The sequence below is a fragment of the Bos indicus x Bos taurus genome, chromosome 24 (genome assembly GCF_003369695.1).
Source record: "Bos indicus x Bos taurus breed Angus x Brahman F1 hybrid chromosome 24, Bos_hybrid_MaternalHap_v2.0, whole genome shotgun sequence".
Lineage (NCBI taxonomy): Eukaryota > Metazoa > Chordata > Mammalia > Artiodactyla > Bovidae > Bos > Bos indicus x Bos taurus.
In genome coordinates this window covers 4,438,798-4,460,154 of record NC_040099.1, presented here as the reverse complement: position 1 = coordinate 4,460,154, position 21,357 = coordinate 4,438,798, and the positions used below count along the sequence as shown (strand labels likewise).

The window sequence follows — 21,357 nt, the reverse complement described above, 5'->3', positions numbered from 1 at the left end:
GCTGCAGTGAGATCTCAACACCTTCCGCGGCAGGGGCTGGGAGAGGAGCCTGTGGTGGGGCTGTGGCTCGAAGGGCGGCGAGAGCAGTGCGCTGAGAGGTCAGAGGGGCTGGGGGCGGGAGAGAAAGCGGCGCCAGAGAAGGCAGCCGCCACCTCTGCATTGCCACACATGTACAGCCAGGAGCTCAGGAAACCACACGTGACAACATCCAGCTTAGAAAAGTCAGCACGACCAAGTTCTTGGGAAAACCAAAAGCCTAAGAATGAGTGTGAACCCAGGGCACAGCTACCTCACAACGGAATAATAATAAGGACTCAATAAGCACCAGCAATAAGACACATAAGACCCGATGTAGGTGCAGCAATAAGACCCGATGTTCGCACTGGACGGTGAAATTCTGTGGTCTCACAGCAGCCATGCACACTAAACACTGCATCACAGCCAGCCTCACCCCATCCACAGGTGAGAATGTGGAGACTTGGAACAGCAAGCCGTCTGCACTAGGTGACACGATGAGCGAGTTCAACAGAAAAGCACAGAAAATAGTGACTGTACGATCTAACGCGTAAACCATGATTACTGTATCATTTACTAAAGAAGGAAAATATAATCGTTTTATATGTCTCTGTGTTAAAGTGCTTTTAAAACTAAAAAACTCAGTCAGCCACCTATTATCCAGGCAATTGTCACGAAAAAACCATTCCCTAAACCATGGACAGGGCTTCCCTGATGGCTCAGTGGAAAAGAACCTTCCTGCCGATGTAAAAGATGCAGGTTCAGTCCCTGAGTCGGCAAGGTCCCCTGGAGAAAGAAAAGGCAACCCACTCCAGTATTCTTGCCTGGAACACCCCACAGACAGAGGAGCCTGGGGAACTACAGTCCACGGGATCACAGAGTTGGACACGACTGAGCAACTAAACAACAACAATCAGCTTGTCGATGCGATAAGCCCCTTCTTTTCCTATTCGACAGTAACCCAGAATGAAAGAGAAGGCTTGAAGATGCAATCAGATCAAAACATACCACTGATACTTTTTAACGACGAAAGGCAGGCCAAGTGTCGTTCCACGTGACACGGCCTCACCCGGCAGCACGCACCTGATCCTGCTGGGGGTTCTGGACTGGCCCATGAACACCGGCGTCACCCCACACAGGTCCAGGGTGGACAGCGTGGCCAGAGGCGGCCAGTCCTTGCCGTACCAGATGACGGTGACCGAGGAGTCGTTGACAGAGAGGTCGGCGTGCTCCATGGTGTACTCTCGCCCATCGGCTGCTCTCAGGATGATCACCCAGCCCAGGCCAGACACTCTGAAGACAGAAGAGCGGGCGAGAAGGTCTGCCTCCTGTCATCTCTAAAGCACCTGGAACCCTAGAAGCCCAAGCTCCTAGCACACACCTGACCCGAGTTTTCAAGCCGTAGCAGCTCTCTCTAGGGACCTGCCCCCTCACGTCACAAACACCTGTGGAACTGCTGCTCTGTGCCAGGAGCCAGTGACACACAGATGAAGACGGCCAAGGCTCTGCCCGTTCAGCAGGGCCCTGAATCTCCCGCTTCATTAGAGCCGACTGCCAGGCCTCACAAAACCTTTGGACCATACGTATGGGGTGGGAAAATACGATTCATTTTACAGGTACACAAAACCAGAAAACATCCAACAGTCCCTCCCCGTGTAAGCTGTGTGTGGGACCTGTATGCACAGTACTCGGGGCTCAGGCTAACGCGAGGCCTACCTAAGGGCCTCCTTGGTCTTCACCGGGAGGCCTGTGTGGGGGTGCAGAGGTTTGAGAACCCGCGCTAGAGCCGCCTTTACAGACGCTATCTGTTTTGTAAGATACTCTTTCTTCCAATATCCAGCTTCTTTATCCCCCGCTGACAGTAAGTTCACAGACAAGTCTGTCTTCTCTGCCGGATCAACTCTCCAATGAGATCTTCTAGGTGAAAAGGCAGTTGAGTAGATTCTGATCCAAATAAAACTGGGGGAGGAGAGGAAACAAACGCGTTAATGAAGAGACACTGCCATGCACCTGCGACGAATGTTAGAGAACAATCACGCAACAGCTTTACGTGATTTAACAGCTAGTCAAGTAACTGTTACCTACTTAGTTCCACGACCAAGTCAAGCTAAACGTTCACAGCTGTTAAGTGTCGACATGAAGGTTAGCGTTTTAGATTCACCAGCCCTAGAGACACACACTAACGGGAAAAGCGTGCTTCCCAGGGCCGAGGGAGACAAGCGGTCTCGCGTTACCCTGGTGTCATCCCAAATAAGAGCTGCCCTCTCACACCAATAATCGAACAGGCCTAATACAGGAGAGAGCAAGAAGGGTGCACAGTGTGACTTCCTAGCTTATATCATGCATGTCTTTGAAAAGATCAGAAAGCAGTTTTATGCATACACACACATGTACACACACAGAGAGAGAAACGCTGATGGTGACTGACACGTTTCTGATTTTTTAACAATGAACGTGGACTGCTTGCACAAAGAGGAAAAACTGAAGACGGTTAATAACACCTAACAGCAGCTAACATTTCAGAGCACTAGCCCTGAGCACACTTCAGCACTTCGCAGGCACTCACTCACTTCACCCTTCCAGCAAACCCAGGAGGTGGCGGCTACGACTGTCCCCACTGCACAGACGATGTGACTGAGGCCCAGCTGCAAGGTGCCCGGCCCAGGTCTGTGTTCACTGGTGACAGAACCACCACCGAATCCTCACAGCCTCAACCCCTGCCTGTCCCTGACTCTCAGCAGCACGGAGACATAGGCGCCAACAATCATATCCACACCCAGAGCACCCACCAGCCGGGGCGCTGGAATTCCAACACCACTCTGACCCAGAGGAGGCAAAGGGCCGGGCGTCACAGGAGTGGAGCAGTGTTATGGGCTAAGCCGGGGATTCCCCTCACCAAAACTCTCCATCAGGAAGGAAAGGCACTCAGGAGGGAAACTAAGGCAGGAGTTAACAGAGGGTTTCCTGGTATGAAGGGCGAAATTTACATAATTATTGACTAATTCCTGTCTCATTTCTAATGAATGCAAAAAAGGATGATCTGCAGGAGGCCTGGGAGGCAAGACTTCTGGAGGGGAAGGTCTGGAGGGGTCAGCCTTTTCAGACAGCGTAGTAAGAGCGATCCTCCAACACTCTCACTACAGGACTTCCCAGCAAACAAGCCAGCAGTCAGACCCCTACCCACTACCAACATCGCTTTCTAGAATGAGTTTTTCTAGTCATTTCTCCCCTCACAAAATCATTTCACTCCAAGGTTTCTGTCTTCACGTTTCAGCTCAAAATTTTACAGGCTTTCGTACATGGACTAACAGATACAAAATAATGATCAGTTGAGAACACCCAGGTAATCTGAGCTCTTTCAGCAAAATCCCTTGAGAAGATGCTTGCTTCTGAAAACTCCCTTTGCATAAATGCCTGTTCGTGCTTTCTTCTGATTTACTCAGGTCACTCCACTTCAGTGTTCTTCTACTTCAACAAGATCTCCACTGAACCCCAAACTTCCCACCCCCCGCTCCACAGGAACTGCGGCTCATTCTGTTTCCCACAAGCTCCAGCGCCCACAAACTACAGAAGATAGGCCGGGAGGGCGTGAGGGGCAGGGCAGTGACGCCACACCCTCGGCTGGCCACAGGTACCACCCTACACTGTAACACACGTTATCTCACTTAATTCACCATCAGTGGAGCCTCAAGAGAATAAAAAACATCCTACACAATTAAAATATTCAATACTACGTATATTGTTCCACTTCACTATTTATAAAACACAAAGGTCAAGCTTAAGAGGCTTTTAGACAGTCCCTAAACCCAAAAACATTCATTTCTTGATCACAAAATGCCCAACCTGGTTAAAAAGCTAGAGCAGACTGAAGGGCAAGAGCTATCTGACTATGAGCCATGCACAGAAGAATTCCATCAGGTTGGTCAGGAAATGGGGCAAATTTTACGTTCTGATAAACAGTGTTTCCCAGAGGACTGGAGAGAGCCAGGTTCAGCCCTATCCAGGCTTCCCTGTGACCCCCCACCACCACTGCAGAGCCCGGGGCTCATGCCGAGGGCTGCCCCATGCAGGTGGGGGGGACAGCGCCCCAAACAACAGGGGCAAAGGGAGACCCCACCCTCCTGACGCATCTCCCCGTAAGTCAACAGTGTAACTTGTCACGGGATGGCTCCTGTCTTCTCTTCAAACAAGGCTCAGAAAGTATCACCAACTTCTCAGGAACATTCATGGTTTACCTATTCACTTGTTAACATGAAGTTGTTTAATGAAGTCTGGCTGTGAAATCAGACTGTAACCCTTAAGAATACAATTCAACTTATCCCACTAAGACTCTCCTCCATAAAGAGAACAAACACGAGGGTAACTTCAGAAGAAGCTCAGATTTTTACAGCACAACCACTTCCAAGCAAGTGGGATGGACAGATAACCAACAACAGAAGTGCAAAGAATCTAACCACAGCTGAGGCTCCCAGGCTGCTGAGAGCCCAGGGCCTGCACCCCGTGGGCCTTGGACCGAGGGGACAGAGCCTAAGAAACTTACGGCTTAGTACTTAGCAGCAGTAGCAGCAGCACTTTATCTGAATAGTCTCAGTTCTGTCCTTGAATTAAGTAAGAACTCCCAAGAAGCTACAGCTCTGGTCATTTAGTCAACCCCTTCCTTGAAATACGCCTCACTGCTCTTTGCTTCAGTGAATGTCTTCATCTCTGAGGGTCACCAAGGGAGAGACACACAAAACTTGCTTTCCATTCATTCTCGAGCTATCTCAGGAACTGACACTACACATATATACTGACACAGACACGTATTTTCTCATACAGGAAATATGTTTTTTAAGTTAACAGATAAAAAAACCACCCTGACCAACCAGAGAATGACATATGTCCCCTTCTTATTATGAGAATGTGGCTGGAAAGATTTTTAACACAGATTCTAGAACACAGAATTTAAATCTGCAGAAATGTACACCAGGGATCCGATACTTTTTTCGCCTTCCCGCTGGCTCTGATGCAGCTGTTGTGGGCCCCGCACTGAGGAGCGCTGTGCAGCTGTGTCTACATACCACAGCCCTCCCCTGTCCCTCTCCACCCCCTCACCGAGTAAACCACTCCTGAAATCCACATTCCCCTCCGTCATGCTCTCTGCCCTGGTTGACATGGGGTTTCTGTGTGGGACCTTCTGATGTTGAAGAGAGAGGGGCGTCACAGCCAAGACCCCACGACGATTGCCAGAAGCTGGGCAGAGCCCACTTCTCACCCTCGAGACAACGTTCTGAGCCGCCTACAGAGATCACAGCAACAGCACAGAAGAAGGGGTTTCACCCCTCTTCCCAGGGACCCCCCCCCCACCAGCCCGGGGGCTCTGCGGGCCTCTTCCCCGGGGCAGAGGCTCCCTGGGCACGCTCTGTCCTCCCTGCCCTCCCCTCACGCCCCTGCACCAAGCACGTCCCACGGCAGGCGGGTTTCGGGGAGCCCCTCCCTTGTCTTCCTGCGGGGTCTGCTCCACAAGGCGCAGCAGGGCGGGTCAGGGCAGGTCCCACAGCGGCGCTGCGGGCTGTGGGGAAGCCTGCCCACCTCTGGGGGAGAGCGAGTCCTCCCAGACAACAGACCTGACGCCACTTTCTCCAACAGCTTCATTGAGAACAAGCGGGACCTTTTCCAGTTCACGCAAAGAGTATCCCTTTCCTAAAACGCAGAAGGGCAAACCTTTGAAAACTTCACCCGGGAGACATACATCTGAAACAAACTCTCGAAATTCTTCTACATTCTCAAAAATGGCTCAGAAGCTCTCGCCAGTTTTCACAACTTCCATCAAAATGCCACTGGACACGCCAGCAACGTGCAGTCTCCTTACTTGTCGTTGGCCAGGTGATAGAAGCGCCTGTTCACGCACCCGGCGCACAGCAGGGCCGCCGCATCCAGGTAGGACAGGATCTTCAGCAGGACCTCTGAGGGCAAACTGGGGGCGGGGGGAGGAGAGGAGTCAGAGCAGCTTCCAGAAAACACCTGGCCATTCATCTGCCAATGCAAGTGGCCCTTTCTGTGCAAGAGTCCCAGGGCTCCCATCTTGGCTCTGCCAGTGTCTCTCCCTCTCCCCTCGTTGAGCAGCAGGGACACGGGCAGAGACGCAAACGAGGCAATGTCAGAAAGCAGACGGTGTCGCACCTCTGAGCGTAAAGGCCCACAGGGAGAACAAGGCCCGCCCCTCCCCTGGGCCTTCGGGCTGCCTCCCTCGCCCCCGGCCCCAGCACCCGGCTCCGGCAACACGTGCAGGCCCCCCGCCCACTGCCCCACTGCACTGCCCCTGTCTGGAGGCTCTTCCCCAGGCCCTGTCGTCTCCGTGTTCACTTCTCAGCTTAAATGTCAGCTCCTCAAGAGACATCTTGCCTGACCATCCTGCCCTACTAATCTGGATTAAAGAGTCCATTTGCTTTCTGGACAGCACGTACCCCAATTTATAATCCACTCCTTGTTTCAATCTGGGTCCTCCACAGGACTGGAAGCCTCATGAGAACACATGTGAGTGGCTCACCAACTGCCTCCTTCCCCAAGCAGAGCGTTTGGTTCAGAGAAGGCCCTCGGGTACCCATGGACAGATCAGCTAAAGCGATATTTGTTCTAGTTCTCCTATCAGATTATTGTATGACGAGTCTATTCCCAGAGAAGAATAAGAAGACAACTCTTGAGAGTGCCTTGGATAACAACATGACACCAGTCAATCCTAAAGGAAATCAATCCTGAATTGGAAGGACTGATGCTGAAGCTCCAATACTTTGGCTGCCTAATGCAAAGAGCCTACTCGTTGGAAAAGACCCTGATGCTGGGAAAGATTGAAGGCAGGAGAAGGGGATGACAGAGGATGAGATGGTTGGATGGCATCACCAACTCAATGGACATGAGTTTGAGCAAATTCCAGGAGATAGTGAAGGACATGGAGACGCGTGCTGCAGTTCATGGGACTGCAAAGAATCAGACATGACTGAGTGAATCAACAATGACAAAATTCCCAGAGTGAATGGTTAGGGTTAAAGTTTAAATTCATGTCCTCAATTAAATCTTTCTTTTTTGGCTTTTCCTTTCTTTTTAAAAACATAGTACAAGTGTGGACACTGTTACCTGAGCTAGTTATGATGCAGTGTTAAAAGTCCAAAACTTGAACTCAGGCTTTATGTACGAATCCACGTTCTGTAGCACGTGGACTAGGTGAGCCCGCTCCCCGCCCTGTAAGATGGCCCCGGTGGTGCCGACTTTCCAGGACTGCACACAACACTGAGCGCACAGCCGCTGCTCCAGAGATGTTAGTGCAGTGCGAAGCAAAATATTTTTGTCACTTTCTACAGATCTTGTTGTTCAGGGTCACAGAACGGAACCTGACGTGACAGAAAAGGGCGTCCCAAATCCTGAAAGCCAAGTAGGTCAGAGACCTCCTGAGCTCTCCAAAGGACACAATTTAATCTTCTTTCTCCTTTCTCAAGGGTCTTTATCAAGTGGAAAGTGAATAATTGTGAAGAACATTTTTTAAAAAGGAAAATTAAATGCACTTGTCACTTCTACAAGTTCGGCTTCATGAAACTAGTCTGACGATGACGGTGACAGGCTGTGATGACTCATAGCCAGCTCTCCACGCTGTACATTCTCCCCACACACGTCTATTCTTAGAGAGCTCAAAATAGCAACCTGGTGTACCCGGCACTAAACTTTCTCTAATAACGCGGCCCTTGCAGCCCTGAGCTGCGGCAGAGCACCTCACCCCTTACCTGTCCAGGGATGCAGAGCAGCCTGTGCTGGGCCTTCTGCAGACCTTGTCCTGCCGGGCACGGCGACTCAGGGCAGCGGGGCCTGCAGGCAACATGGCTCCTGGCCTCATTCTGAAAGCAGACGTGGAAAATACTAATTACAAAGGTGAACTGTCCGTTCCCCTCTGCAAAACAGAAAGGATTCATACACTCCAAAGACAACTCGCTGTGAAACTTCGTCTACAGAAGGCAGGGGGGTGGGGGTGGGGGGGCAGTTAGACATTCAGTGTTCTGAGCAAACCTGAAGGCTGGGCTGACTCTGCTGCATCTTATAAACCATCAGCAAACCAAAAGGTGCTACAGAAAGAACTTAGTGGAAACAGTGAAGCAATTATCCTTGAATAAAAAATCAATACATTAAAAAAAAGAGTACTGAATGAAAACAAAAAGGGAAGATAAAATATGTCAACTGTCCAGTTTAAATAACACAATAGAAAAACAGTAAAGTTAACATCAGTTCAGTTCAGTCGCTCAGTCACGTCCAACTCTTTGCGACCCCATGAATTGCAGCACGTCTCAGTAGGGTTTAAAATAAAAAACACTTTAATTCCTGAACTGGATCTGGCACCATCTTCAGGTTTGCCCATCTTGGAGGGCTAACGAGCGGTTCCAGTTCCGGCTCTGGCAGTCACAGCTACAGGAGGACCAAACACCCACCTGCTAAAATCAATGTTCACTACAGTCACCCCTCAAGACAAGCCGTTCTCAACAGCAGCTGGGCAGGGACCTGAGATGCCCAGAAAGCCAGCAAGTGCACACCTCCCGGTGGACACGCTGCTTCTGCTGGGGCAATATGGAACCTGCTTCCTTACCTGCCCTCCACACACCTGACCCCCACCCCCCTGCCACACAGACACAGCGATCACTGACCCTCCCAGCCAGCACACCATTTCAGAATCAACCAGAACCTAGAGCACGCAGTATCCACATGCTTGGCTCACCAACCCTATGGCTCTGAGGATACACTCTGTTCACCACTGGTTTAATCACCCCATCCCATTTTTCCTACCAGATATGCGTGATGACTGGGGGGCAAAGGGAGGGTACCCCAAGAACTTGGAAGTCAGGGCAATAGTCTCTCTGGGAGCAGAAGAATGAAGTCCACATGGACAGATCTAGATGAAGGATGGCCCTGACCGTGAGCACAGCCTGATCTCAGGAGGCCTGGGGATGGTGCTGCCCACAGACTTGGCATCCCCTGGTGCCTGCCGTGGAGACACACATGCCAGGATGGACATGCCAGCAAGCACTCAAACAGCCTGATGATCCCCCAGGTGCTTCCGAGCAGCCAGAGCACAAGTTTCTCTTCCCTTGCTAGATTTTTCTCTTCACAAACGAGCATACTGGCTGGCACATGGCAAGCCCTCAGGAAACACTGTGACCCTCTGTGTGCTGGCATCTCAACCCAGGAGAGGCAGAGTACCGTCCAGTTCCTGCTGCCCCTCCATCCCGGCTTCATGCAGCAGAAGGCACTCAGGTGCTCTTCATCTTACCTGACTTCCTGGCCAAGTGCAGAGACGCAGAGTGGGACAGGGCAGGGCGAGATGCTCGTTTGGAAAGCTCTGCAATGCCCTCTCCCCCTTTAGTCAGAGAATCCCTCCTGGGCAGTAATTTTTATACTTCTACTGACATTTTTGTTTAAGCAAAGATTTCCATAGCCAACAAGCTTCAATTCCACTGATCTTGCTATACTGGCAACCAGAGGTAAAAGACAATTTCCTAATTGTCTTAATTTCCTAGGGCTGCCTTAACAAAGTGGGCTTCCCAGGTGGCTCAGAGGCAAAGATCTGCCTGCCATGTAGATGTCGTTTTGACCCCTGAATTGGGAAGATCCTCTGGTGAAGGAAGTGGCAACCACCCCACCCCCACCCCCAGTATTCTTGCCTGGGAAATCCCACGGACAGAAGAGCCTGGCAGGCCACAGTCCAGGGCGGGTCGTAGAGTCAGAAGAGACCGCGCAAACGTGCCTTACAGTACCTTGATCCAGGGTGGCTTCAAACAACAGAAACGCGTTGTCTCACAGACCTAGGGGCCAAACAGGAAAACCAAGGTGCAGGGAGGGCCATGCTCCCTCCCCAGGCTCCAGGACCTACTTGTCCCCGTCTCTTCCAGCTTCTGAGGGCGCTGACAGTCCTCCGTGCTCTCTGACTTGTGGCAGCTAAGCTAACCACAACCTCTGCTCCCTCCTGACAAGGCAGCCTTCCCTTGGTGTGTGTGTCTTCCTACACGGCAGCAGTTGCGTTCAGTTTAGGACCCACTCTGATCCAGCATGACCTCATCCTAGCTAATGACATCCGCAGAGACCCTAATTCCAAATAGAGGCCGATCCTTAGGTTCTGGGTAGACAAGAACTTGGGAAGAATGGGAGAAGGGGGCACAATACACAATTCAACACTACACACACAGTTTTTTAAAGCATTCCTTATTTTAAGCAGCTAACCAATCCTGCAAACTCTAGATAACCTGTGCTTCTTATACAAAGAAAATATCTTAAGGAGACAAAGGTTTCTGAGCTTACTTAAGCTTTGAAGGATTTTTTTTACTCTTCCATTTAGTAACAATATCTATCCAGTCCTGAATGGGTTACCTTTAGACCCCTACACAAGTGTGCCCAGAAGTCTGTGAGTCTGTACACAGGTAGATACTACTGACTGATGACTGAGGAGCGTCTCTCACAGATAGATACTATTTTATAACTTAAACAAATACTGCTGTGGCTGATCAAATACAAATTTGTTTAGAAGCATTAGTAAATTGATAACAGCTTTTTGCCATTATGTATTTCTTCAATCAAAAGATGAAAAAAAATCAAAACGATCACCCTAGGCCTTTCCAAGGAAACCGAAGAAAAGTAAATTAATAGATCTATCCATCAGTTTCAATCTAGCAAAGTGGCAAAGACCAAATAAACGATGACAAGGGTGGCCTGGCTGCAGATGGGCAGGCATTCTCCTTCACTAGTGTGAGCACAGATTGGTGCCAAGGGCAGGGAAAGTCAAGTCCTAGTATATACTGAGATCCTTCAAAGGCAGGTATTTTTTTAAGCCAAGAACTTCAGGTCTAGAAATATATCCCAAGGCAAAAAAAAAAAAAAAGAACCCAAAGAGTTCACTCAGGAATATGCATCTCAAAGTTGCCTACACTGGGAAAAGTACTAGAAACAGTATTTGGTTGTTGCTGTTAGTCGTTAAGTCGTGTGCAACTCTTTTGTGACCCACCAGGCTCCTCTGTCCATGGAATTCTCCAGGTAAAAATACTGGAGTGGGTCGCCATTCCTTTCTCCAGGGGATCTTCCTGACCCCGGGATCAAACCCGAATCTCCTGGACTGGCAGGTGGGTTCTTCACCGCTGAGCCACCAGGGAAGAAGCCCCTGGAAACAGTACAGGATCAGCTCTTTCCCATGGCCTCCATAAAGTAAGCAACATTCAGCCAGTTAAAATGGACAGTTGCAACACAGGTGGAAGTGTTTGCATAAAAACAAGTTCACAGCGTCTGCACAGCCTGCTTCCTCACCTCCTACATGCAGTGTGTACCTGCTTAGTTGCTCAGTCGCGTCTGACTCTCAAACATCACCGTCTCACCGAGGTCTTCCGGCCGTGCCCTCTAAACTCCAATCTGCACTTTACACACACATGGTGCTCCCCCCATTTTTTTCCTTAGCACGCATCACCAGACACCATCGCCCACCGCACTGGTGGAAGGGCTGTGCTGGCAGGGCTTCTGCATGAGGTCTGCTCGCTGCCTATTCTTCAGCACCCACAACACCCCCAGCATGAAGAAGGCATTCAATAAATATTTTCTAAATTAATAACACATTGATCTAAAATGCACATTCTATCAGCATACATTACAAAATCTTATGTTTGTATTTCTCTCTTCAGAGGAAAAAACCAAACACACACACACACAAAAAGAAAAGCAGTCTGCCAGGAAAGATAACAAGGTATTAACTGATAATACATCTGATTCACAAGATTAGGGGATTATAGAGTTTTTGGTGGTGCTTGTTTTTAAATAGAACTTGGAAGACTGGAGAGAACACAGTGTACTCTCTAATACTTCCTGTGTACTGAAAATGTAATGAATTGTAAGGGAGGGTTGTTGTTCTCATCTCAAAACTAAAAACCCCACACACAAGAAGGTCTGGGAGCACAGCTATCACAGCAAAAAACATCCTTTCAGCTGGAGCCTTCAATCTCAAAGCCCCCAAGCATTCTGGGCTCCAGGTCCTCTGAGCACACCCTGCAGAAACCTCAAAACTTCTTTAACATTGTTCCCCAAAACTGTTACACTAGTGTTCCAGGTCAAGAGGGAATTCCCGGCCCACTAGCTCATATCTGTTGGAAAAGTACAGCCTATTTATTTGTTCCTGTTTTGTTTTTCCATGATTAAACTAGATCTCCTGAGCCCCTCATTGCCAGAGCAGAAGACTGAGGCTCTAGTGAGGTAATTAAGTGACGACTGTGTCACCATACATCTTATCGTTTTGGACTTTGGCACCATTGAGAGCACATCTGCATTTCTCCATAAAATAAACTAACTGCACATTCTTCAGGGCTACACAGTTCACCAACAGGAAGTCCCATGCATGACATGAAGCTCTGTATGGCTACAAAGTTAAGCAGTGCGTATTAAGCTTTATAACTAGGAAGATAACATTTAGTTTAAAACCGATTTTTTTTTCAAGTGACAAACTTTACCTGATTGCTTTGAATTAAGTTCAGTATTTTAAAAACCTACTTTCTGGGCCTGATTCTTAATATCTGATAAATCAAAGAAATTAGACCAAGCAGAAATTACACCAACTTGACAGCTTTCTGTGATATTCTTACAGTTTAAGATATTTATTTATACAAATTCATATTTTGTGTTAAAAAGATCTAAACATATTAAACACTTTGTGTGATTCTTTGTTAAAATCTAATTTTTTCTGCCTCCAGACATTAAAAATAACCACTTACTTAGACTACAACCATTCTTAAGATCTGACTTTTCTTGACCAAGAAGAATTTATATACCACCAAATCACAGACTGCCATGCACACTTCCATGCCAGGCATAATTACAGGCATTCTAATTACATCATTTCAACAAGTTCACTCAACTTACAAAGTAATAGAAGATTCATCATGTAACAATCATCCTGCTTCCCACTAACAGAACCTTATATATAAAGACTAATTTTAGTAACAGTGGCAAATTGATTTAAAGTTCAATCTTCCTACTTTAAATTCCTGTCTTTCTTTCCTACATAATAGAAATTTTGCAGGCATTGTCGCCATTTTGTCACGAGGCTTGTGATATGTACAGCGTTTACAGCTATTCTCAAGAACCAACTATCACTGTAGTACCTAGCGAGGGGGGCCCTGCTTCTGAAACTAGGGTAAACGGGGTAATGGATCCCAGCAGGATGGACACGGGACACAGTCCTGGAGATTCAGGGGGAAAAAAATATACCTTAAGTAGTTGAGCTGGTAAGTAGTAGTCGTGTAGTGTTAGTCACTGCTTAGTAACAGAATCCTTTTCTATGCTTAAACACAGACATCTGGTTTATTAGAAGGCATAATATGGCAGACTTTCTATATCCATAAATCGAGATCTACAAGCAAAAAGAGAGTCTTCAAGAATGCAAACGGTCCTTAGCACTATTCCTCCACCTTGCAATCTAACTGGGAAGACCAGTCCAGAGCTGGGAACAGCTCAGGATGAAAGAAAGGGATATAATAAGACATGAAGACAGCACCAGGGATACTTCCTCTGACACCTGGGCCACTCACTCTGTGAAGTGGGCCACTGTTCTTGGAGTTAAGCTGAAGTTCCTTTTGGAAAGCAGTTGCCGCCTCCTGCGCCCTACCCCTTCCCGATCTCACTCCTCCAATCTCCTTCTGTGACTGCAGAAGAGGACCACCCTTCAGGCGCAGGGTACCCCAAGAGAACTGGAGCAAAGACGAGCCCCCTGTCACCAGAACAACAACAACAACACACATACACACACCCTCCTCCGCTTGGACAGGAAGACCGCAGAAGAGAATCAGGGAGCGAGCACCGAGGGGTGTCTGTCTATTAACAGAAGGCATCCCCCCAGGGTCTGCTCAGAAACGCAAACCTGGCCCTGATGGCGGAGGTGCAGCTCCCAGACCAACCTGCCTAACAGCGTTACCTGGTTAGGGGCTGAGTCCTCCGTTCCTGAACTGGGTGCAGGAGAGAAAATTGATTATGTTTTGATAAGTAGAATCGACTTTTATAAAGTCATAAAAAAGACAAAAACCCGGCCCCAGAATTAGGAAATAACTTCGGGAACACGCTTTGGAGGGGAGCCGTGCCGGCTACCCGGAGCGGGAGCGCGGAGATTCGCACCTGCCCCCGCAGGTGGGCGCGTCCACGCGGCGGCTCTCCGCGAGGGCTGCTCCAGGTGTAGGGCCTCGCACGCCCCCGTAGCCCCAAGGCCCACTAACTGAATGAACCGAGGAGACAGAATATTCCAGGGAAGCTCCTCGACTTGAACCGTGACTTGGGCTTACCCCAGGCTTCCAAGTTTTAGACACTGCCTCTCTCCGTCCTTCCAGACCTTTCCCGCGCAAACAGATCGGAATCAATGAAAAGAAAGAGAAAGGGAGGCGGGGGAGTGAGGGGCTAATCCCGTCGGGGCTCCCGGGAGCCCGCCCCCACGCCACCCCACCCCCGGAGAGTCACCTGAACCCTGCGCGCCCCGCGGCAGCCCCGGGGCTCGCGAAAGCTGAGCCAAAGCAGCCAAGCGGCGGGGGCCGCGCCAAAAGGCATTGCCATTGCAGCTGCAGGAGCCGGCCGCGTCCGATCGCCATGGATACCCAGCGCCGACGCTCCTCCTCCAGGCCGTCGCACCACCCCGGGCCACGCCCCCTCGACGCTGACGCGTGCGCAGAGTTACTGTGGGGGGCGGGGCCGAGGACAACTCCGCCTGTCAGCCGGCTTCGGCACCGACGCCGACGTCGAGGACGCCTGGCGGCGGCGAGAACACAACTTGGACTTTGTGCTCCCACGGGGGCTGAGGCGGCTTCGCCCTCCCCACCTGCTGGCTCTGGGGTAGTCTGGGCTGCTTCCTGCCCGACTGTTTAAGAACACCAAACGAAAAGGCTACATCGTCTGCCCAGAGGCAACAGCAGGGCCACATTTAGACCGAGAATTCCCCAGTTGGCACGGCCCCTTCTAGAGGGACATCGGGATAGACGGTTTGTAACCGCGAACTTGGTTTTTGCAGGTTCCTGAAGTACGCAGCGCCAGGGGCTCCCATCCCGCCCGCCACCAACAAAGCCCCGCCTTTCTGTCAGACCGAGCCGCGCGGCGTTCGCGCAGGGGCGTCCGCGCAGGGGCGTGTGGGAGACCTCACGGCATCGGCGCGCGCCCCGGCTGCCTTGCACTGTGGGAGATGTAGTCTTTGAGCGTCCCGCGCCGCGGCAGTTCCGGGAGGAGTGCCGCCCTCGAACTACCACTCCCAGAACTCCTAGCGGTCTTCCAGGTCCCTTTGCAAGGGGCCTGCCGGACATCAGGTGAATGTCAGCAGAGAAAGGAATCCAAGTATTTTCAGTCCAGTGAAAGGAGAGCCGAAGGGAAGGGAAAGTGGGCGTCAGCTCCTTTCGGGAGACGTTCTGTCTTGATTGACGCAGTTGGAGCTAACGTTTTTGCCGAGCACACCCGTGCAGCGTCACCGGTGTGCGCGCGAGCGCTGGAGCCCGCGTCCGGCCGGGTGTGTGGCAGGTCGCGAAGGTCTCCTCTTCACAGCTGGAGTCTTCCCTGAGCGGGGCGGCCTTCCGGGAGCATGATCTGCACTCTCCTGAGAGCTGTGCGGTGCACGGAGAGGCTGCATGGGTGCCCCGGGAAGCCATGGTTTCTGCCACACTCTGTGCCTCACAGAGCTTGCTCGCAGACTGAGCCCAGGTGGAGATGGGGGCTGCAAGAGCAGAACACGACGGCGCGACCTAGGTGTATTTGGGGAGTCACCCAGAGATCCATTTGGACGCAAGTACGGAGCCCCCAGAGCGCGAAGGAGGACGGCAGCAAGCAAGTGTCTGTGCACAGGAGTCAGGGCGGGGAAACCGTCCTCTCAACGTCACAGAAAGGTAAAGGGGATTCCGTGTAGCGATCAGTCTCAGCAAACGTGACGGGAGCTGCCAGTGCCCTTTATATAAGTTCAGAACCGAGAATAAGCGGTACACGCAAATTAAAAGGTAGAACCGTTGAAGGCAGTTCAGAAGCAGAGAAGATAGGCCTACAATTTTCTTCCCAGATTTGAGAACTCACATTTGACGCTTGATTTTGATGCAACTTTGCTGAATTATGCCTGTAAGATTTTTCTCAACTTTTATTAGTTTGGTGTGGAGAGAGCTTATAAAACCGTTGTTTAATGTTTTGTAACAGACAAGTAGATTTCCCAGGTGTTACTTCATCTCATTTGAATTTCACCGTTTACTTTTTCAGACAGGACTCAGTAGTATGTATAAGGCTAATTTCCCCGGTTTCGCACAACTGAAAATTGAGTGTGAGTATTTCTAATCTCAGTTTCCTAATAGCCATGCCAGTACCTCTTGGGACAACCACACCTGTCTTTAGCCTCTAAGAATAGCGCTGTCTTTGACATATGGCCCTTAGATGCAGTGCTGTTTTTTATTTACTATTTTGATCAGTGGGAGGCAGTTTTAGAGGCTTCCATTGGACTTTACTCATTATGGTATGGTGGGCAATGCACCTCAAAGGACCTAGTTTAGGGACTGTTGTTGCTGATGACTGAGTATAGCCGTTCCAGTTATAGTTTGAAAATCAGGGAAATGACCATCTGGTAAGTCCACGCAGCTGTGACCCTCTTACATGCCAGGCTCTTTATTACATAGCCACCACAGGTACTTAACAGAGGGACCGTAGAGACTCCTTAGGTTATTGATGTCAGCTTAGACACTGTCCAGTGGACCTTGAAGTGTCCCCTTTTCCAGCATAGGGTCACCAAGTTAATGGCCGAGGGGCTCTGGTGAAGGACCAGGGGAATCTTATACTTGCGCAAGTGCCTCCTGATGGAGTTGGCCTTCCTTCGGTAAATGAATGCCAGGAGTGAAGAGCGGTTCAGGTCCAGAAACCGAGCTGTTCGTTGTCACGACTGTTCCCACCTGGCTTCAGTGCTGGGCCATCCCCAGGGCTGTCAGAGCACCTTGTGAGCAGTGTTTTCCAGGCCCTCCTTCGGGACAGCCGGCCTTAGTGTCTGACATCCACTCGAGCACACCCACAGTTCGCTGTGGCAGTGCTGTCATTTTTACTTCACTTAATGTGGACCCCGCTCGCTCCATCTTTCCAAGCACGAGCCGAGCTGTGCACCAGCTCCCAGGCTGCTTGTCAGACTTCAGTGTTTGATCGGAGAGTGCTGATCAGTCAGCTCCCATTCGTCCCGGTCTGTATTTTGTGCCCCTTCCCATCTCCCTTGGGATATAGCTGGCTCTGCTGGTGGGGCCTCCAGCCACTTCAGGGCTGGGGTGGCCCGTTTCCTCCTTCCTTCCAGTTACGTTGTACCCTGGCCAGAACACGTGTCTTGCAAGGTGGAAGCCCCCACCAGGTCTTCGAGCAGGAGGAAGAGCTAGCCTTTAACAGGGAGGCATGAGCTGCCACTTCATGTGGGAGGCTTCAGAGGAACTGGATCAAAGGATTTCCTCATCTTAGACAGTAAGGAGGCATTAAGATCAAGTACCTAAAGTACCAACTCCTCAGCCCTGCTCCCAGAGTCGGCTGTGGTTCTTTGCAAATAACTCTTCAGGTGATTCCAATGCGCAGATTTGACAGCAGCTGCTCCAGAACACACGCTGACCCCTCCCATGTCCCAAACCCACATCTCATCTGCTAGACATCCTGAAGCCAAGAGTATCCAGCTCATGTCCGGCACACATGTAACCAGGGGTGTTTTCTCTTTACAGTGAAAGAAGCCGGAAGAGATTTTACCTACTTAATAGTGGTGCTTATTGGAATCAGCATTACAGGTTGAAATCACAGCAAGTATAAACCTCCTGAATGTCTTTTTTACTTTCCATTTGTCTCATTCTTGTTTTGCTAGATCTCCTTTTTCTGTGATTTTCAGGTGGCTTGTTTTACACGATCTTCAGAGAACTTTTTTCTTCATCTAGTCCGAATAAGATATATGGGAAAGCCCTAGAAAAGTGCAGATCACATCCCGAGGTTAGTCTTCAAGGCTGAGTTATACAGACTCCGACAATAGGAAGGAAAAAACGTTGGGGTGACCGGGGGAGTGGTGGGTAGAAGTCACATAGTGGTTCCAAGACTGGTGAAATTTATGTAATAAATCGGAATGGTTAGGTTTTGATTATGTTATTAGCTCCTTGTTCGCTACTTGAAATACTTTGATTTATGGGCAGCACCCAGAGGTCCATACAGGGACATTTCAATTCTAATTGTAAAAGCTTAGACTATATCAGCATGTTAAACTCATGCAGTAAGTGTCCAGTCTTTTTAAAAACCTGATCCATGACCTCATGATCATAGTGGGAATTGTTGGAGCTTACTGAGAGCATAGTGCACACCACACGCTCTGCCCAGGCTCTAAGCGCTCAGTCTCTATCCTGCGTGCAGAAGAACACTGACATTTAAAGAGAGTAAATTAACAAAGCTAAGATGACCAAGCCAGTAAGAGGGAGAAAGTGAACGTGTTAGTCTCTTAGTCGTGTCTGACTCCTTGCGACCCCATGGACTGTACCCTGCCAGGCTCCTCTGTCCAGGGGATTCTCCAGGCAAGAATCCTAGAGTGGGTTGCCATGCCCTCCTCCAGGGGATCTTCCTGACTCAGGGATCAAGCCCTCGGTCTCCCACATTTGTAGGCAGATTCTTTACCTTCTGAGCCAGGGTGGAAGCCTGGTAAGAGGGAGAGCCAGAACCTAGTCCAAGTTTGTCTGATTCCAGATCTTATGTCTTAAGCACAGCCTGCCTGAACCACACCCCAGGAGTAGGCAGGCGCAGAAAAACCGCGTTGATTTTTTTTTTTAAAGGATCCCATCGAGAAGGAAGTTTTCCATAGGGCTTTCCAGTCACAGAGAGAAAGCCAGTGTAGCCTGTGAAGGCCCAGATTTCTTACTCCCTGGGTGCAAAGCTTCGGCATTGAAAAATCTAATTCATTTAAAGCTTAATTCTTGTACTTTGAAAGAATATGGCATATAGCATCATAAATCGCAGGGCTGTTTCTCATATAGACCAAGGACTAATAACAAAGAGACGGTCCCTGGGGAGAGCGGGAAGGTTTCGAACCTGCAGACGCTGTCAGCATAAGTCCTGTCAGCATCCATGCCCTGCCCTGGGTTTCCCTGGACACCGCCTCCATATGCTCCATCAGTGTCTAGTCCTGTCGGGACAGAAGCCTCGGGAGCTAACGGTCTCTGACGTCTTTCCTTCGTACTGAACTTGGGCGATCTGAGAGCTGTGGGGAGATGCCACTCTGAGTGAAACTCAGCAGGGAATAAGGAAGTTCCCATTGTAGTTCCTGGGAAACCTAATTCTACCTGAAAAGATACGCTTTACACACTCCAATGATAAATATGACCAGTCACGTAGTTAAATGTTGGAAGAGATGAAGAGTTGCTGCGTTGTTCACAAGCTAGCCGTTCAGTGATCCTCAGCATTTGGAACAAAAGAGAACTTCCCTGAATAAACACGGAGTGGGATGTTTTCAAGCTCATAACTTAATTTGCTGCCTGAATGAGCTCTACAAAGAATAATTAAACTTTAACAACTTGATTTTGTCAGCATTTATTAGGGGCCTGTTCTTTGCCAGGCACTGTGACTGACTGAAAAACAGAAAATTCTAATGTTCTGATACTGACATGTTTAATCTATTATAGTGAGTTATTTGAAGAATTGTCCCATTTGTTTCATAGTTACTATTGTTACATAGTTCTTTAATATGTCTCATCTTACCTATTACTTCTTTTTCTTTATGTCTGAAAATTCTGATACTGAAGACACTCAGCAAACAAACTAAATATTTCCAGAGTTGAAGCAATATTTGTTTTACTTTCATATCAAATTTGTATTTTATGAAAATATTCCAAAGTATTTGCATTTTCAGTTCAGTGAAAATTTCATTTCCACTTCATTGAGTTTTCCCATTAGGAATAATGGTTTCCTACCCCTCGATCTGGTTTGCTTTAAATAGGGTCATTTGTTTTTATATGTGTGTTTAGTGACTAAAGTATCATTTTGCTCTCATAAGTTTTAGTATCAGACACCATTGGGTAAATGTTGCTAAAAATGTTCAGTGGACATTAATTAGAGTGAACTCTGGGAGATAATGAAGGGCAGGGGAACCTGGCATGCTGCAGTTCGTGGGGTCGCTTGGTTTGTCAGAAAATATTTTTCCAGGAAGCTTTAAAAAACCATAACCCTGATGGAGCAGGCCTGGTCTGTGTGCTCTAGGTCATCAGTGTCTTCGGCGAGCCCGTCAAAGGCTACGGGGAGGTGACACGGCGAGGCCGAAGGCAGCACGTTAGGTATCGGATCAGCCGGGATCCGGGGGGCTGGTGGGAGAGGCTTAAGTGAAAGGAAGTCAGGCTTGTGTTATTTCATTTTCTTGACAGCTTTATTGAATACAAGAAAGATGGGCTGAAACACATGCGAGTGAAGTTCTACATCCAGGGCTGGGAGCCTGGGAAGCAGGGAACCGTGCACCTTGAAGTGAAGGAGGTGAGCCGTGTGGGGTAGGGGTCCCGAACCCGGACTCACGGGAAGTGCCGAGGGGAAAGCACGGCCTTGATGCTCTTTCGTTTGTTTTTGTTTTTTTTTTTCCAGAACCCAGAAAGTGGTGAATATGAATTTCGGTATATATTTGTAGAACTTGAACCCTATTCTAGAACTATTGTCGTTGAAGATAATCGATCCTGAGACAATCAGAAGAACAAGCAAGCTTGTGTTTCCTGATGAGTGTGGCAGGCTCTGATCATCACAGCCCTCCGCCAGCCTCTGTTTTGAATAAAACAGGAGGGAGTAAAACTCATAAAAGTGAAGGCTACGGGGTAGTTGTTACATTTAGACAAACTGAATTAGAGATTTTCTCGTAGAGTGAAAGATCATGAAATAGAGCATACTTTATGTTAAATCTTTGCATTAATGGTCAGAGTTTCTGCTGTACTTAACATCTTTTGTGATAAATTTTTGTTATTAACAGTTTTACACCATGTAATAAAATAAAGTTCAGTAATCAATGCTTTTTTATGTTGTATAAAATCTGTGAAATAAAATTGAAACTAATAAGATGTTCAATTGAGAAAGGAGTACATGAAGGCTGTATATTATCACCTTGCTTATTTAACTTATATGCAGAGTACATCATGCGAAGTCCTGGACTGGATGAAGCACAAGCTGGAATCAAGATTGCTGGGAGAAATATCAGTAACCTCAGATATGCAGATGACACCACCCTTATGGCAGAAAGTAAAGAGAAACTAAAGAGCCTGTTGATGGAACTGAAGGAGGAGAATGAAAAAGCTGGCTTAAAATTCAACATTCAAAAAATTAAGATCGTGACATCCAGTC

General features: G+C 48.8%; 2 protein-coding genes across 4 annotated transcripts in view; one reads left to right on the top strand and one right to left on the bottom strand.

The window, feature by feature from the left end:
• FBXO15 (F-box protein 15) overlaps window positions 1-15,101 on the bottom strand; it is a 37,328-nt gene extending 22,227 nt beyond the window's left edge. The window contains exons 1-5 of one of the 3 annotated variants that reach the window (XM_027525643.1): window positions 14,503-15,101; window positions 7,770-7,880; window positions 5,867-5,971; window positions 1,732-1,974; window positions 1,099-1,308 (exon numbers count right to left, since the gene is read on the bottom strand). In XM_027525643.1, coding sequence (XP_027381444.1) covers window positions 1,099-1,308; window positions 1,732-1,974; window positions 5,867-5,971; window positions 7,770-7,880; window positions 14,503-14,630 — 797 coding nt within the window. In that variant the 5' untranslated portion in view covers window positions 14,631-15,101. Of the gene's footprint in view, window positions 1-1,098; window positions 1,309-1,731; window positions 1,975-5,866; window positions 5,972-7,769; window positions 7,881-13,969; window positions 14,139-14,330; window positions 14,450-14,502 lie in introns of those variants that run through there. The other 2 variants (XM_027525644.1, XM_027525645.1) reach the window with 2 other exon arrangements.
• On the top strand, window positions 15,061-21,031 carry TIMM21 (translocase of inner mitochondrial membrane 21). The gene is made up of 6 exons (XM_027525646.1): window positions 15,061-15,905; window positions 17,739-17,801; window positions 17,900-17,997; window positions 20,242-20,315; window positions 20,403-20,508; window positions 20,614-21,031. Exons 1-6 carry the CDS (start codon window positions 15,605-15,607, stop codon window positions 20,704-20,706), a joined length of 735 nt encoding a protein of 244 aa, XP_027381447.1. The 5' UTR covers window positions 15,061-15,604; the 3' UTR covers window positions 20,707-21,031.
• Window positions 21,032-21,357: the final 326 nt, after the last annotated feature.